At 41.5% G+C, this 15,736-nt stretch overlaps 1 protein-coding gene across 3 annotated transcripts in view; it reads left to right on the forward strand.

Moving 5' to 3' along the window:
* Window positions 1-15,736, forward strand: part of LOC100728849 (protein kinase C-binding protein NELL1-like) — a 510,642-nt gene that overhangs the window by 81,958 nt on the left and 412,948 nt on the right. For all 3 annotated transcript variants that reach the window (XM_063256784.1, XM_063256785.1, XM_063256786.1), the window contains exon 4: window positions 14,958-15,128. In XM_063256784.1, the coding sequence (XP_063112854.1) occupies window positions 14,958-15,128 (171 nt within the window). The remainder of the gene's footprint in view (window positions 1-14,957; window positions 15,129-15,736) is intronic.

Consider the following 15,736-nt stretch of genomic DNA (forward strand, 5'->3'; position numbering starts at 1 on the left):
TATTTCAGGGAACTATTTCCTCATTGACAGTCTTAGCTAAGGAAGCGCTCTCTCTATTTGCTTCTTGCATAATGGACTGCAGGGAGTATTTCTGGCTGCACATCTGTTTGGGGTAGCTTTTCCTTTGGTGGTGATTCAGAGACCCATGCTCGGTCCACTTAGTCACTGTGCTGTTTTCTGTAAGTGGTGCTTAAGACCTCTCAGGGCATCGGCCTCACTCCAGCACCACAGAGAGGACGACGACGACTTATTAGGGCCAGCTTGGAAGCAGAGTTATGTCCATTACTTACAACCCAGTGCCTGGAACTGGAGCGCATGGCCACACCCAGCAGCAGGAGAGGGTGGGAACTGGGTGTAGCTCTGTGACAGCAGCAGAGGTGAGTGGGTGTGGTGATTTTCTATGCTGATTTCATTGGTGCCTCTTTCCTTACTTTTGAAATCACAGTCTTCTCTTGGGGAAAGGGAAGAGGTTGCACACAATTTGATTCTGTGGATCAAAACCATCTGAGACAGCAAGATGTTGTCGTACTCCTCTCTCTGTACCACAGAGGGCCCACAGTCTTGGTATCATTCACTGGGTCAAGAAACTCCAGTTCCCCAGAGCATCCTAGACTCAGTGTGGTGATGCGGAAGGGACATCTTTGGTGTCATGTCACCTTGGGCTGCTACTCACATCTCTCCCTCACTGGCCATGTCACGTGGGCATTATCTGTTTCTACCTTTAACCTCCAGCTTCCGCATCTGTGAACATGGTATGATATTTGCCCAGTAGGCATATTCTGCGGACTTGGGTCAATGCCTGGTACATTGCAGACACTGAGTCATGGGGAACCATTGTCATTATACTGTTTTTTATGTAGATTTTGTGCTGTCTTCACTTCATTGGGCATGGTTCAGCATGAATATCTTATCTTACAGGTCCTACTCTTGAGATAGCTATTAAAACAAGTTATACTGGAAAATACACTCTCAACATTTAACTCATAGGCATCAGAAACCTAAGAAAGAATTAATAATGAAAAAGCCTCTGGTTTGTTGTTATCTTAGTGACTGATAGGAGAAGCCCTGTCTCTGGCCCTTTTCTGTGGTTTGAACTAGTCCTTGTACCTCTTCAATTCTTGTTTGGGAACAGCTGGAAGGCACTGGGTTGGGTCCCTCTTCCTGGTTAATAAGTGATCTACTGAATACTGTCCTCTGCAGGCCTTCAGTCTTTCCTCATTCTGAGATACTTATCAGCCTCATGTAGGACTGGGGAACTTTTCATTTCATTCTCTTCTATCTTTGTGTCTTTTTTAAAAATGACTTTTTTTCTTCCTGGTGTCTTCCAGACAGTTTCCTCCACATTAGTCTCTCCCTTTCTGACTGTTCTTCTTGAGGCTTCGTTTTTTCTGTAACTGTGTGACAGGTAGAAGATGGATTTCAGAACAGGAACCAGGGTGAGTTGATGGCTTCCCTTGATACTATTGTGAGAATGATCCAGTGCCCGGGGGAAATAAGCAACAGAAACCATGGAACAAGGTTTTATTGAGAAAAATCAGATCTGAGAGAGGCTGACTGGAGGATCCAGTCTTTTCTGTTTTGCAAGTATAAAAAAGTACCAGAGACTTTGCCACTGAGCTCTGAACCACTGCTGTGCTTCTTTGGTGCTGGTTCCTCAGGAGGAAGGAACTGGAACTTGTTTTTCGTTTTTTTTTTTTTTTTTTAAACTTTTCCTTGGATCTAATTTTGTACTTAGAGTTGCAAAAATGGATCAGAGGATTCTTGAATATCTCTCACTCAGTTTGTTGTAATAATAATGTCTTACATAAATGCAATAAAATTATTAAAGCCAGGAAATTAACATCCCAGCTGGACTTTTAGCCAACTGCGTATTTTATTTTAATTTTATCATTTTCTACTGAGAGTTCATTTCTTCTGTAGTAGGATTTTATCCAGAATCCCTCATTAAATTTAGTTACTATTTCTCCTTCGTCTTCACAATATGGCAGTTCTTCAGATTTGTTTTTGTTTTTAATGACATGGATACCTTTGAAAGGTAAGGTCTTCTGTTTTAAAGTGTGTCTCTTGTTTTGAGTTTCTGGTATTTCTTAGGATTAAGCTACTAGTTTTTGGAAGACTGTCATAGAAATGATGTTACTTTCTCTCCAAGTAGCGTGTCTATACACTCCTGATGTCTGCATCCAGCGTCTTATTATGGGTCATGCTTAGCCTTCAGTTGGTTAAACTGAGTGTCACATTTCTTCCCTGTGAAGTTTCTGTTTTTCTTTTATGACTTAAAGGAAGCAGTAATTTCCTCTTTATAGGCTTCACCTGGGAAACTGCTCTGGAATTAATGGACTTCAGAAGACACATTTCTGGCTTCTCCATTGAAGCAGAACATTGCATGGGGCATTTCCTCAGTAGTTCTTGGTCTTATTTCCTCTGCATTGCTTTTCCTCTCTTGACTTCTCCTTTACTTTATTCCATTTAACTTCTCTAGTGATTATGCAGAACATCAGAATCCATTTCTGTATTTTATGATAAGGTCTCCTGGTAAACCACATTGTTAGCATGAAATAGTTGTTCTAGGCTCACTGGTTTCTTAAGAGGATACAGGTTGAATGGCCTTTGTCCAAAATGGTTAGGTCTAGAAGTATTTTAAATGTAAACTTTATACACACCTTAGACAAATATCTTTAAACAGGATCTTAATATTCTGCATTTTGCTTTCAAGTTTTGACTTACACCATCATTTTTGTGCTCAAAAAATTTTGGGTTTTAGAGCTTTTTGGATTTCAGATTTTTTCATTAGTAACAATCAGTCTATATTTCTAATTTAGGCAAAGATAAATTTGTATGTGACTTTGAAATTTCTTGTATGGAAAACAATAGCTTGACCTCTGAAACTTTGTAAGCTTTGAAAGCCATTGCCCAGCTAATACTCTCTCCCCCACAAACTCTAGGAACGGATGATTAAATTTCTGCCTTTTTTATTCTTACATCCTTATGTTCTAGGCCAGGGTACATTACCTTCAGCTAGTACTTCTTCTCTAGTCCAGCCTGAATATTTTAGTAGTCACATTCAGAAATCCTCACTTCAGATAGTGTGGCCAGCAGGTCAGTCCAAGGGGCATTACCTGGGCTCTACTTCACATCAGTCCAGATCTGCTGAATCAGAGGCTGCATTTATCAAATATTTTAATTGACACATGGTAGCTGTACGTATTCATGGGTATGGTGTGGTATTTTAATACATGTGCTCTACCCTGATCATGGTCATTGGTGGTGCCCATCACCCAAACATTTGATATGTGTTTGTATTGAGAGCATTCAAGGTGCTTTTGTACTTGTTTTAAAATATTCAGCTAGTTGCTCTTTTAGCATGGTTACCTTACTGTGTTATGGAATATTAGCGGTTATTCCTTGTCTGAGCCGAAAGCTAAAGCAACACTTTTTAAAAAATACTGCAGTCAGAGTGCCTCCACCTCCTGATGCCAGGTGATCTGAACTGATTGGAGAACAGACAGAGATAGTTTCAAAATAGTAGGCAGGAAGGTTCTTCAGCTCTTAGTGAGCATGGGGAAACTGGGGACATAACAGGAACTCTGGTAACACAGGGTAATTTGATTAATTTTGGAAGATGGGAGGAGTCTATACCAGCTTCCTAAATATTACTATGAGAAAAACTCTAGCTCCCTCTTCTGTCTCCTGCAATGTTGGAGATTAGGCTTTGGTGCTCCAGGTTCATACAACACGAATTATTCTCAGCTCAGTTTACCTAAAATGTCTGGTTTACTTAATGGTAATTTCTACTAATAGTTTGTTAAATCTGTAACAGTTCACATGTGCCAGGAAGGTAAATTGGCTTTTGTCAAATTTGGTTTTAGATAAAGTTGCTTTAGGCGAATTCCCGCTTAAATGCATTAACTCCAGGCAATTGAAAGACTTCTGAGGGCTAAAGCTGAAACAATGTAAGCTAAAAAATAAGTTTAATATTGTATTATAACCCAAGCTATAAACTAACCCCAGAGTTCACACTGAAATAAATAAATGGGGAAAATAGACAAATTGCCCATGCAGTAGAATTCAAAATGATTTGTACAAAGTTTGTCCTCTGTAAGTGGGTGAGCATAACTCCTTACTTCTTACCAAGAGCAGCTCACAGTGACTTCCTTCAAAGAATGCAGAGTGGAGTAGGGAGAGAAGAGGAACAACTTTGTGGAGAAACCTGAGAAAACATAGGTCAGCTGGGGAGGGTGACCCCACTGGCACCAATAGTGATATCATCCCTGTAGTATGCATTGTTGATGTGATGTTACGAGGACTACACTGTGTCCCTGTGGGCTTCTGCAAAACTCACAACGCAAGTGTAATAATCCTGAAGACATTCCACAAATACCAATTGGGAAAAATTCGATGAAATACCTGACAACCAGTCTTCAAAACTGGCAAGGTTATAAAAAAATGGATCAAGCTTGAACTTGTACAGCCAAAAGACCAAAGAGAAATGGCAGGTATGCTGGGTAACACTGGAACAGACAAGGATATTAGATAAAAACTAAAAATATCAGAATAATGCATGGACTTCAATTAAGAACAATAAATAAATATTATTAATGTATTAATATTGTTTTATTAATTGTGCTGAATAGTCCATGCTAATGTAAAACATTAATGAGGAAAGCTTAGGTACAGGATACATGGAATTCTCCATTATTTTTGAAATTATTCTGCAAAGGTATTTTTCCCCCAAATTCATTTATCTCAAGAATAAAAAGAAAGAAAAAAAAAGAGAAGACAAAGAATAAAAAATTACAACAGAATTTAAAGCACTTCAATCAGGGGGCAACAGTGGTACATACATTGCACATTGTCATCCCCAAATCATTCACCCAGACTACAGAGGTATTCTAACAGAGGTTATTTTTTAAAACGAATTTTGGAAGAATGCTTATAACACTGATAATGACGAGTACTCATGAGGGAATTTGGGTACCAGGCAGACTGGGCACAGGATGGGAGAGAAAGTTCTCGCCGAATGTCTCTATAGATATATTAAGTTTTTGGAACTCTGAACATAAAAATCTAAATGGAATTTGAAAAATTGAAGACTGTTTCTTGTTTGGGAAAAGTAATATTTTTTCTCTTTTATTTTAGTAAAGAGGTAGGGAAAGTGCCACACTGTTGGCTGTTACGGTGCCTTCAAGTGCAAGGGCGACCACTGTCACCTTCTCACGTCCTGTGTTTTAGATCTTGGTATTCACAGACATCTTAATTTTGATGACCTTGAGAGTCCAGAGCTCTACTTTCTGTATAAAGCAGGATAGTCCTGTGTGCTTGTGGGTTTATACCTTGGACTTGGTTGCTTAGTAAATATTTTTATTTGGTTTTACTTTCAGGCCTTGCCAAGCAGATACAAATGATCTCCATTACCCTTGTTCCTGTAAATTACCTCCGTGGGTCTTTCATTTTAATTTCTTTTCCCAATTAAGATTTTTTTTTTCTATTGTAACTTTTCTTTGGTTTCATTCATTTTCTCTTTGTTTTTAGTACCTTGGTAAGGTGAGGTCAGCCTTTAGAGAAAAGAGCGAATTTCCATTTTTAACAGGCTGTAATACAACTGCTTTGAATCCGTGCCAAGGTCTTTATTTTACATTTCATTTAACGCTGATTGTTTTATTACAAAACAGGCAGTTTGCAATTGCTGTCACAATTTATCTCTTGCTGTATGTTGCTAAGAAAGTTGAGTACAGAACGAATATGTGGCATTGCAGTCCAAATAACATCACGAGGTCCTGTCTAAACAAAAGGAGGGCGAAGGCAGACACATGCTTATTTCTGAGGAAAGGCACCTGTGATACTACTGGCACCTTCACACATCTGGGAGGCTGTTTCCATAGATGCAGAAAGGAGAAAGGGAAATCGTAATTAACATCAGGCACGAGGCACATTCTAGGCAGAATTTCTATTATTATTGCCATTTTATACCCAAAAGTTCCCATGAAATACACGTTTTACTTTCTAGTATGTGAAGAAAGGAGGCATAAAGGAACGGTGTGTCTAACCCCGTCCCCCACACGGATGAACTGCAGGCAGAGGCAAGATTAGCATGGATGGGGTGAGCTCTGTAGCCTGTTTATTTTTGGCCAGTGTTTTTCAGGTGTTGTTATCTTTCTGCTGCACTGTGTTATTCTGAATACAGGAAACAGAATTTTGGAGCACCAGGTGTTTGTCCAGGTCAATTAGGGTTTTCTTTTAACTCAATCAAAAAGCTATTTGAACCGGAGGAGCACTTGGAGTTGGAATCCAGAGAAAATACCTGATTTGTAAAAGGAATGCCAGGCTAGATGCTCCTGTTAGAGTAGAAATGAAGGTGGAAGCCAGCAGCTGGGACTTGTTACAGGAAAAATAATGCTTTAATAAGAAACAATCACAGATACTCAGTTGTATCCAGAGTCATGTCACAAACTCTGCAGCCAGAATCATGGAAAGAATTGTGTGTGTGAACAGAGGCACCGCTGTGAGTACCTACTAAAGCATTCCCTAGGTACTTACTTCTCTGACTAGCAACTGGAAGCCATGTATTTTTGATTTGAAAATCATTTTTAGCTTTTCAATAATTTTAAAAAATTTTAAACATTTTATAATTATATAAATTTTTGTAGTGCAAAGTGATACTAATTTTCTTATTGTAAGATAAAATAATTAAATCAAGTTAGTTAATATGCTCATCTGCTCAAATACTTAACATTTGTTGGGGGAAGAATATTTGAGATTTATTCTCCTAGAAATTTTTTTTTGTCTTTTCTTGAGACAGGATCTGACTATGCAGTTCAGCTTGGCCTTGAGCTCACTTTGTTTTATTACAAACTGGTTTTGTAATAAACCAAGCTGGTTTTGAACTCGCAAGGATCCTCCTGCCTCAGCCTCCCAATTGCTGGGATTACAGGTGTGCACCACCATGCCCAGCTATCTCCTAGCAATTCTAAACATAAACTATGCTATTAGTAACTGCATTCCCCATGATCCTGTGTCATAGAATTGAAAAGAGCATCCCATTCCTCCTGTCTGACATCTTGTACCCTGTAACCATCACCTCCCCATCCTCTCCAAACCCAGTCTCTGTACTTTCAGCTCCTGTGGATTTATTTCTGGTTGAACGTATATGTGACAACATGTATTATTTTCCCCTTTTGTGTCTGATTTATTTCACTAGCATAGTGTTCTCCAGCTCCACATCTGATGTTGAAAATGACAGAATCCCCTCTTTATAAGACTGTCCCTGTTTGTTGATGGCATGACTTTATATAGAGAAAAATCATACAGAATCTAAAAAAAAGTTAGAACTAATAAATGAATGTAGTACTCAGCTCACAAAAATCAGAATCTCTGTACATTAGCAGTGAACTCTCAGAAGTCCACTTTATATAAAACCAGAATAAATGTATACTTATAAAACTGTGGGATTACTTAAAAGAAAATTGTCACTCTGAGGTTTGATTATCTGGCTAATGATGCTAGGTATTTAGTAAAGACATATTTAATTTATACTTTCAATTTTTGAAGGTCAAAACCTGTGTGCTTAAAGTTAAAGTGTTTTAGTGTTAATATATAAAATACCAACTCAACACTTTTTATGCTCGCAGATGCTACATGACAGGAATTTGGACAGAGCCCAAAAGAGAAAGTTTTTCTTTGTACTTCAGTGTTTGTGGCTTCAGATGGGAAGGCTGGACTGTGAGTAAAGCACTTAGAGGCATTTTGACTCAACAGTCTAGTATTTACAGTGGTTTTTGCCTGGTATCACAGTTGGGGTGGTACTTTGCTGCCTTCCACATATGGTCTTGGTCTTCCTCACAACATGGCAGCCTCAGGACAGTGGGACTTCCTACGGAGTGGCTCAGGGCTTTAGGCATAATGTTTTAGTACACAAGATATAAACTACATTTATGCATTTGAGACCCAGTCCTGGAAGCTGTCAAGCCTCACCTTGGTCCTGACAAGATGTCTTCACCCCTTTTCTTGTTGCTGAGAAACAGAACTGATCACTAACAGTTTAAAGCAGGAGAGATTTATTTTAGCTCATATTTTGAGTCCCTGATATGCTGGATTCAAGGCAGAAATGGCATGATGGAAGCGTCTGGCAGAGGAAGGCTGCTTATGTCATGGTGGCCAGGAAGATGAGGCTAAGGAAGGAGCCAGGAAACGGGACATATCCTCCAGGCCATGCCATGGTGACCACCTCCACCCAGACCACATCTCCTACCAGCACACTCAGCCAGGAACTCATCAGTGCAGAGTCCACTGATGGCACAGCAGCCTCACGACCCAGTCACTTTCCAAAAGCCTCACCTCTGAACACATGAGGCTTTCGGGGACTTTATGATCTAAACCATAACATAAGATTACTGAGATGCTAGGGGAGGGACATAATTCCTACCTTTCAGTGAGGGAAATGACATGAGCACTTTGTAGAAAAACACAGGAAATGGGAGAGATTGTTGTGGCTGTGTTCAGAAAATGCCATTTGCCAGTAAGAGAATTATGCAAGTTGTCTGTAACACACAGGATGTGAGATGGCTATGCTCATGGATTCTGCCATTTCTTTCTATTTATAGACCAGCAGCAGCTTTGGGTCCATGGCTATGTCTCAGTTTCCTGCCTTTCTCCTCATGTTCTCATACTTTCTTTTAGTGAGTCAAGGCAGGCTGAAAACCTATAGTCTGTTTATCATCACCAGTAAAGGCTTATTTTGTGTACATCCCAGTTTGTATGGGGTATGGGCTCTCTGATCTTTGCCATCATTTACAGATCTGGACTTATTCTGTCTCATAATGTGTGATCCACAAAGGACCTTCTGCAGTTGCCAAGGGTGAGCGTTCCCCTGGCTCAGCTCCCTGGGCGCGGATGACACAGCTCCCCTCACCCTGGCCTGTGCGCTTTTGTTCCTACTATTCACGTGGTCCCTCCTAGATTCAGGAGGGGAGGAAACAGTGTAATATGTGTCAGGGAGGTGTGAGGGGCATAGATATATTAGCTATGTGTGTTACATTTCCCCTCTCTGATCCTCCCTCCTTCTGCCTGCAAAGGATCCTGGAGCCTGAATATTGAGAGAACTTAGGGATTGATTGAAGCTCCCTGGCCAACCCATCATTCAGCTTCTTTTCAAATTTAACAGTTTTCCAAGTAGGTAATGAATGACAGGTGTTTAATGGAGCACATATTCAATCATTCAAGATTATTTATTCAATCATTTAAAACTAGTTTTGGAAGTAAATCTCTTTTGCCCACATTAGATCTTTTGGGAAACTCCAATTTATCCAACAGGTGAAAGCGAAGCTCCCGTAGTTGAGAGGTTGTTGTCCCATCTCTTCCCTCTGCCACAGACACTGAGTCCTTCTGAGGAGTCCGAGGGTGTGGTGAGTCAGATTCTGTCATTTTATTTAGCAGACAGGAGAACCTGAGCACAGAGTGGCAGAAATGTGATTTGCCAAAATTTCTGTAATTCGTCATAGAGGTTGAAACCCTGGTATTTATTTAAAACTGTGTCACTGCCTCTTCCTTAGTGTGTGGCTCCTGTGAGACACCAGCCTCAGTGAGGAGTAGTGTCACCTGCCTGCTGCATTTGGCCTTTTATCTTCCTTACTCCAGCACTGGACAGAGGCCCAGGGAGGGATCAGGCCCCAGTGTGAGCAGCTGCAGTGTTTTCTCTTGGTTGGGAAGAGCACACTGCACAGGCCTGGCCCCTGAGCCTGCAGAAGGAAGCCCTGGCGCCATGGAACATTGTTAGTGCACCTGAGCTCTTCTGCTCCTGATGTGATCAGACCTTTGTCCCCACGAAGGGGTACAGCGTGGTGGGAACAGCACGGGTGCTAGAACTGAGCAGACCTGGGTTTGAATGTTAGGAGTCGTTTGACTCCCCACAAGCCACTGTATCCTTTGGAGTCTTGGCTTTTACATTTGTGATGCGAGGTGAGTAGGATACCATCTTTAAAAACTTGTGACACAGTCTGGAGTAAAGGAGGTCTCCATCGGGAGCATCCACCCGGGTGTTGTGAGGTCCAGGTGCAGGTCGTAGTTCTGCCCCCGTGGGCCGTATCATTTCCCTGTCTCTCATTTCTATCTGCACAAAGAAGCTGTGGTTACAAACACAGACTGGGGTTGCTATAAAAGCATTAACTTTAGAGCCAGACTGCTCTTCTTTGAATTGTTGTTCTACTTCTATTGAGTTTTGCACTTTAGGCAAGTTATTTTATCTCTGTGTAAACTAAGGATGATAATAGTAGTTTTGAAGGTCATTTTGAGGATTAAATTACTAATACTTGCAGAAGAGTCCATAGTTTATAGTCAGTGCTGTGGAACTGACCGGCGCAGCCCCAATGAAACAGGAGACAGGAGACGCTCTTGTGGATGACAGTTAACTGCTGCTTTATTCACGCGGGCTCTGGTTTATATATTTGGCCGTGACCAATCACAGGCTCCCACGAGGAAGCAGGGCGGGAATGGGACACAGGCTCCGGCTACCATATCCAGCTGTGGCCAATCAGGAGTTGCCACAGAGTATGGAGTGAGCACGAAGTGCGCACGGGTTGGCTAATTTAAAGAGGGACGTAGCCATTGCGGAAGCTGGCGTGGTCCTTTGTCCCAGGTGGGGTATGGTATGTTGAGCGCCTGCGCCCAACATGGAACTACTTTTTTAAGAAAATAAATAAATATCACTAGTTTGTAATTGGGTTCGTTTGCTATGAAATACAAAATTCTAAAGGCATTTCTGCCAATGATTAAGTACTCAGTAAATGTTAATTAGTACATATAGATGTTAGCTACATTGTCTTTGTTATCATTGATATTACAATTTATAAAGATAGAATTACCTTTTGTGGAGGTCATATTCAATGCCTGGACACTAATTTTTCATCAGATTTGGGATTTTTCTCCCTGAGATAGGAATTAAGGCCAGAGGTAAACACTGAGTAGAAGCGTGGCCTTGTTTGCTAAGTCTACCCTGCCTTGATTTCCCACCAAGGCTTTCACAGAGAGATTGTTTATTCAGGGCCCCAGAGGGTGCACCGGCCTCTGCTGGAATGCGAGTAGGTGCAGCAGTAACTGTGAGGTCTTAAAGGTGTGATGCATTTCTGTAGACTGTAGGCACCCTCACAGAGTAGCTGGAAAAGAGATCTTTATCAGGAGACTTCTCATGGACTAGCACTGGTTAATATTTAAAATTAACTTATACTGTTTATATACAGAAACTACACATTCATCCAGGAATAACCACTCACACTTTGGGTAGTGTATCTACTATTAATCCTGTGATCAAAACTACAGTGAATGTTATAGTTTTTAAAATGTTAGCAAAGCAAAAGACACATCGCCGTCAGCCCCCTCAAACACTTCCCCCTGCGTTGAGCACACTCATTGTTCTTGCCACATTAGAAGTGGATCTGGAAGTCCTCTCTCATGAGTCCTTTTGAAATGTGATAAAAATGCTTTGATTGCTGCTCTCTGGTGCCGTCAACAGAAAGGCGGCTCCTAAAAACACGACATGGTGTCAGGCACCATGGGACTCCTGACTCTTCCCCAGAGTGGAAATGACCATGCAGGGCAAATGTTCCGAATCAATTCAGGACATCAGAGTGGGCAGGACAGTGCCACTAAAGACACATACCAAAGAGGACATCAAGAACTGCTTCAGAAAGTGGCAAGAATGGTGGGACAGATGTGTTGAAATTGAGAAGGGTATTCTGACAGAGATTAATGGCAGTGTGTGTTTCGATGAATACATTTTTAAAAATTTAAATACCGTATTTTTCATTCATACTCCTTACAGTCTTAACATAAAATATATGTAGTTCACAGTCTCTCTCTACACATGCATGTATAATCTCACAATGGGTTGTATTGCTTCAATTTGGGGGACATGACAAACATTTTAATATGTATGTATATCATATAGAAATTGCCCTCCTTGAAGCCTGAAGAGCGAGGACCATCAGGGATGAACCGGTCACTTCCTGTGTCCTTCCTCTCCCTGCGAGCCCATGAGGCCCTGAGTCACCAGCCTGTAGTCTCAGACTTCTGCTCCTTCCTTACAGTCAGCTGTCCAGGAGGTAAAGCAACACCTGGCACACTCCGCTGCTGTGATTCTGCAGCATTAATGTGCACATAAGTCATCTGGGGTCCTGCTGATGTGCAGGTTCTGATTCAGGAAGCTTGGTTGGGTCCTGGGGCTCTGAGCTGGACCTGGTGATGTCCGTTTGCAAACAACACTGGGGGACAAAGTTTACTCCAAATCAAGGCTCTTCCCCCTTCCCTCATGGTAGTGGAGTCCCATCACACCAGTGACCACCCCTCCAAGGTGCTGTCAGGGTCAAGTCTCCCATCTCTGCTTGAGTTACTGCTGAAAGTACTCGCCTTATTCCCCTCTCAGCCTTCATGACACAGTTTTATCCTGATGTCACTTAGCCATTCATGGTTTCTCTCTCCCTAGTGTCACTTTTGCAGTTAGCTAAAGTACTTTTTCCAAAAGCACATGGTGTTGGAGGGCATGAATTTTGTCCCAGTTGTTTGAAGCACAGCACTTTTTGATGCTATCTGAAGATAAGATACAGGGGTTCACTCTTGTCATGTCATGTCGGATTTCTTTTCTCGTAGCTATACATTTTAATATTTACTTACACAATTTACTCCAATGCTTTGTAAAGTGATCTTTAAATGATCTATTTATAATACATTAAGCACTTGCTCAATGAGGCCATAGACCCGGGAATACTGATTAAATCCCATTAAATATGTTTATTTCCCTCTTTAATGACTGTGTCAGCTGATACCTGTGAACATACCTAATTGTCATTGATTGGAGTTGTTTTAAGATCATGTCCTTTCCTCCAGGAGTCACTTACTGGTCAGAATAGAGTAATTGGGAGATTTCTTGGGACATTTGAAGCTTGGGAAAGTCCCCACTGTAAGATCATGGTGCTTTTCTGTACTGGGGGTCCTGGGGGCTTTTGGGCAAAGCACTCAATGTCTGTGATCATGTGCAAATCCATCAGCAAAATAGGGAATAATAATATATATTTAAAAATGAAATAGGACGATGCTGTGGAAACACTTGGTGTGTTCTTGGCACATGACACCCATTCCTTCCCTTGCCTTCTCTTTGGGGGTCTTTTTGGCCACTTTCTAAGGGTTTGTTGAGAAGGACATATTTTACTATCTGTTTTGTTAGTTTCAATACGCCTTAAGAGAATGACCCATATTTTACTATGTTTTAAGCCTTTCATTGTTTGTTTGGTAAAGACATAGTGAATTAATGAATGATCAGATAATCTTTAAGATCTTCTTCACTTTTACATCAACTCATCAATTCTTCTACTGTTTCAGTTCCTTAGAACAAATGGGATAATTTCTTAAGAGACATTTTAAGGAAAGTCTCTGTTTCTGATCTTATTAAATTGTGCTTTATTAATTATTGCTAATATGTTTGTACCTGGGACCAAGACCTGGCTGCTATTGTATAAATAACCTCTTCAGTTTATGCTTGGTTCTTTGTCTTGGTGTAAGAGAGGTGAGGCAGAGGCTGGTCTTGATTCTCTTCCCATGATATTCTTTCTTGGGAAGATCCCTTGTCAGACATGAGTAAGAAATATGCAGTTATTCTCCGATATAAGATTTAGGATTCGTATAATATGGGCTGAGTTTCAGGATGTATTCATTTCATCCTCATAGAAGATGTGTTTTACATTTTAGATTAAATACAGTCTGACTGTTAAGATCAGGCCCACCCTGGGGACTAGGAGAGAGGCAACAGGTCCTTCCAGATCTAGTCACAGTGGGGTCCCCTGTCCAAGTAGCTCTTGCATTGTCCTGTGGACACCTTGCAGGAGGTTGGCATGGAGGTCACCCTTGCTGTGACTGAAGGTGTCCTTCAGGTTGGCCGTAAACTGCTGAAAAGCACACAAACTCAAACTGAAATCTGGGTTTAAACCTTGTCTTGGATGTGTTGTTTAATCCTTGAATCTCAATTGTTTTTAATCTTTGAAAAAGGATAATGATATTGGTCATGTAGTTTTTGTGGGCAATAAATTAGATTGTGCAAGTGACCTGCTAGTGTGATGCCTGGCAGCTGGGTAATGCCCAGTGTTGATGCCTCAGTTACAGTGACACCTCTCGAAAGAGGTATCAAAGATGAAATGCTGCTGTCACCCACGAAGGTGCCAGGTCTGCTGGGTTTCGGAAGCGTGTCCCAAACACACTTGCTATACTTTTGGGCTACAGTTCTGATCATAGTATTGGCACTAAGAATTTCTCATGGGGATGGAAAACACAAAAATCCCAGGAAAGAGATGCCAACTGCACATTGCATTGTGCGATAATTTGAAGTACTGATCATAAGTGAATAGGTTTAACCTCTTTCCCCTGGTACTCATTTAGGAGTTGTTCAGTTAAAACTTTTTGTGCAAGAGAGGAAGAGGAGGAGGAGGAGGGAAAGAAGAAGAGGAGGAGAATGAAGAAAGGAAGCTTAACTAACTCCTTTGCTCCTGCAATGTGTTTCAAACTCTAATGTCTAATACAACTTTATTTTTTATTAACTGTTGAAAAAGTTCAAATGGCAGTTCTAAAAATAAACATTAATGCATCCTTTTCACATGAATGGCCTTTCTCAGACAACAGGAGCAGAGCTCTGAGCTGTGCTCCTCAGTGTGTCAGAGCCCTGCACCAGGCTTGTTGATTAGCTGTGACATCTTACTCAAGGTGGATCCACTGGTCTCTGATTCAGATGTGCAGGGTGCTGCCACAAGGACTCCCCTACAGTGGGTGAGCTGGATTGCACGTGTACAGTTGATTTCAGCTCACGGCTTTTTTGTGGTGCTTCACTGATTTTAGGTTCTGGAAGACCTGCAGTAAGAAGGTGGGGACTGATGAGAGCCACGCTACCCAGACTGGAAATAAAACAAACTTTGTTTCTTTGCATGCAGCTATTTTGAGCTGGAGAGCAGTGGCCTGCGGGATGAGATTCGCTATCACTACATGCACAAGGGGAGGCCCAGGACAGAGGCACTTCCCTACCGGATGGCAGATGGGCAGTGGCACAAGGTGGCTCTGTCAGTTAGTGCCTCGCACCTCCTGCTACACGTGGACTGCAGTCGGTAAGCCTGTGTCTTTGGTCTTGAGTGATTCTGCCCTTTAAATCAAGCAATGGGAAGGGGAAATAAATCAGAACCCTCCAGGACTTGCCGGGAAACAAACCCAAGGACCCTTAATTGTAATTTAACCTACCCAGTGGTCCATTAGGTGTACTGAAATGACCAACCATAATACAATAAGAAAACAGCTAATTAAGATGAAACTGTACCCTGCCATGAGGAGCAAACGCACAGAAAGCTGATTGCAGACTGGGGAGTATTAAGTGCACCTCAGTGTGTGCTAGGCCCCAGTTGAAATTCCGTGGAGCTGTGGCTACAGTTAACTGTGATATATTGTTGTTGAGTTCGTTCCACTTGGGAGGGAATAAGCCATTCTCCAGTGCTACTGAAGCAGCTAATTCTATTTTACTTCATCAAGTACAACTTTGCTTAAATGTCTTTTCCAAATGGAGACTCTGAAAGAGGCTGTCCTTGGGCTTTTTTGAAATTGAATGTTTTCCACTCCCTGCAGAGGAATAAGCCTTCTAGCTCGTTAGAGAGTGGCACTGTGATGTGTGAGGCCTGAGGTTTCCTCCAGGGGCTGTGTGTTGTGGTGAAGCGCGGTGTTGTTC

The sequence above is a fragment of the Cavia porcellus genome, unplaced genomic scaffold (genome assembly GCF_034190915.1).
Source record: "Cavia porcellus strain 051 isolate PalLab524CR breed Dunkin Hartley unplaced genomic scaffold, mCavPor4.1 scaffold_9, whole genome shotgun sequence".
Lineage (NCBI taxonomy): Eukaryota > Metazoa > Chordata > Mammalia > Rodentia > Caviidae > Cavia > Cavia porcellus.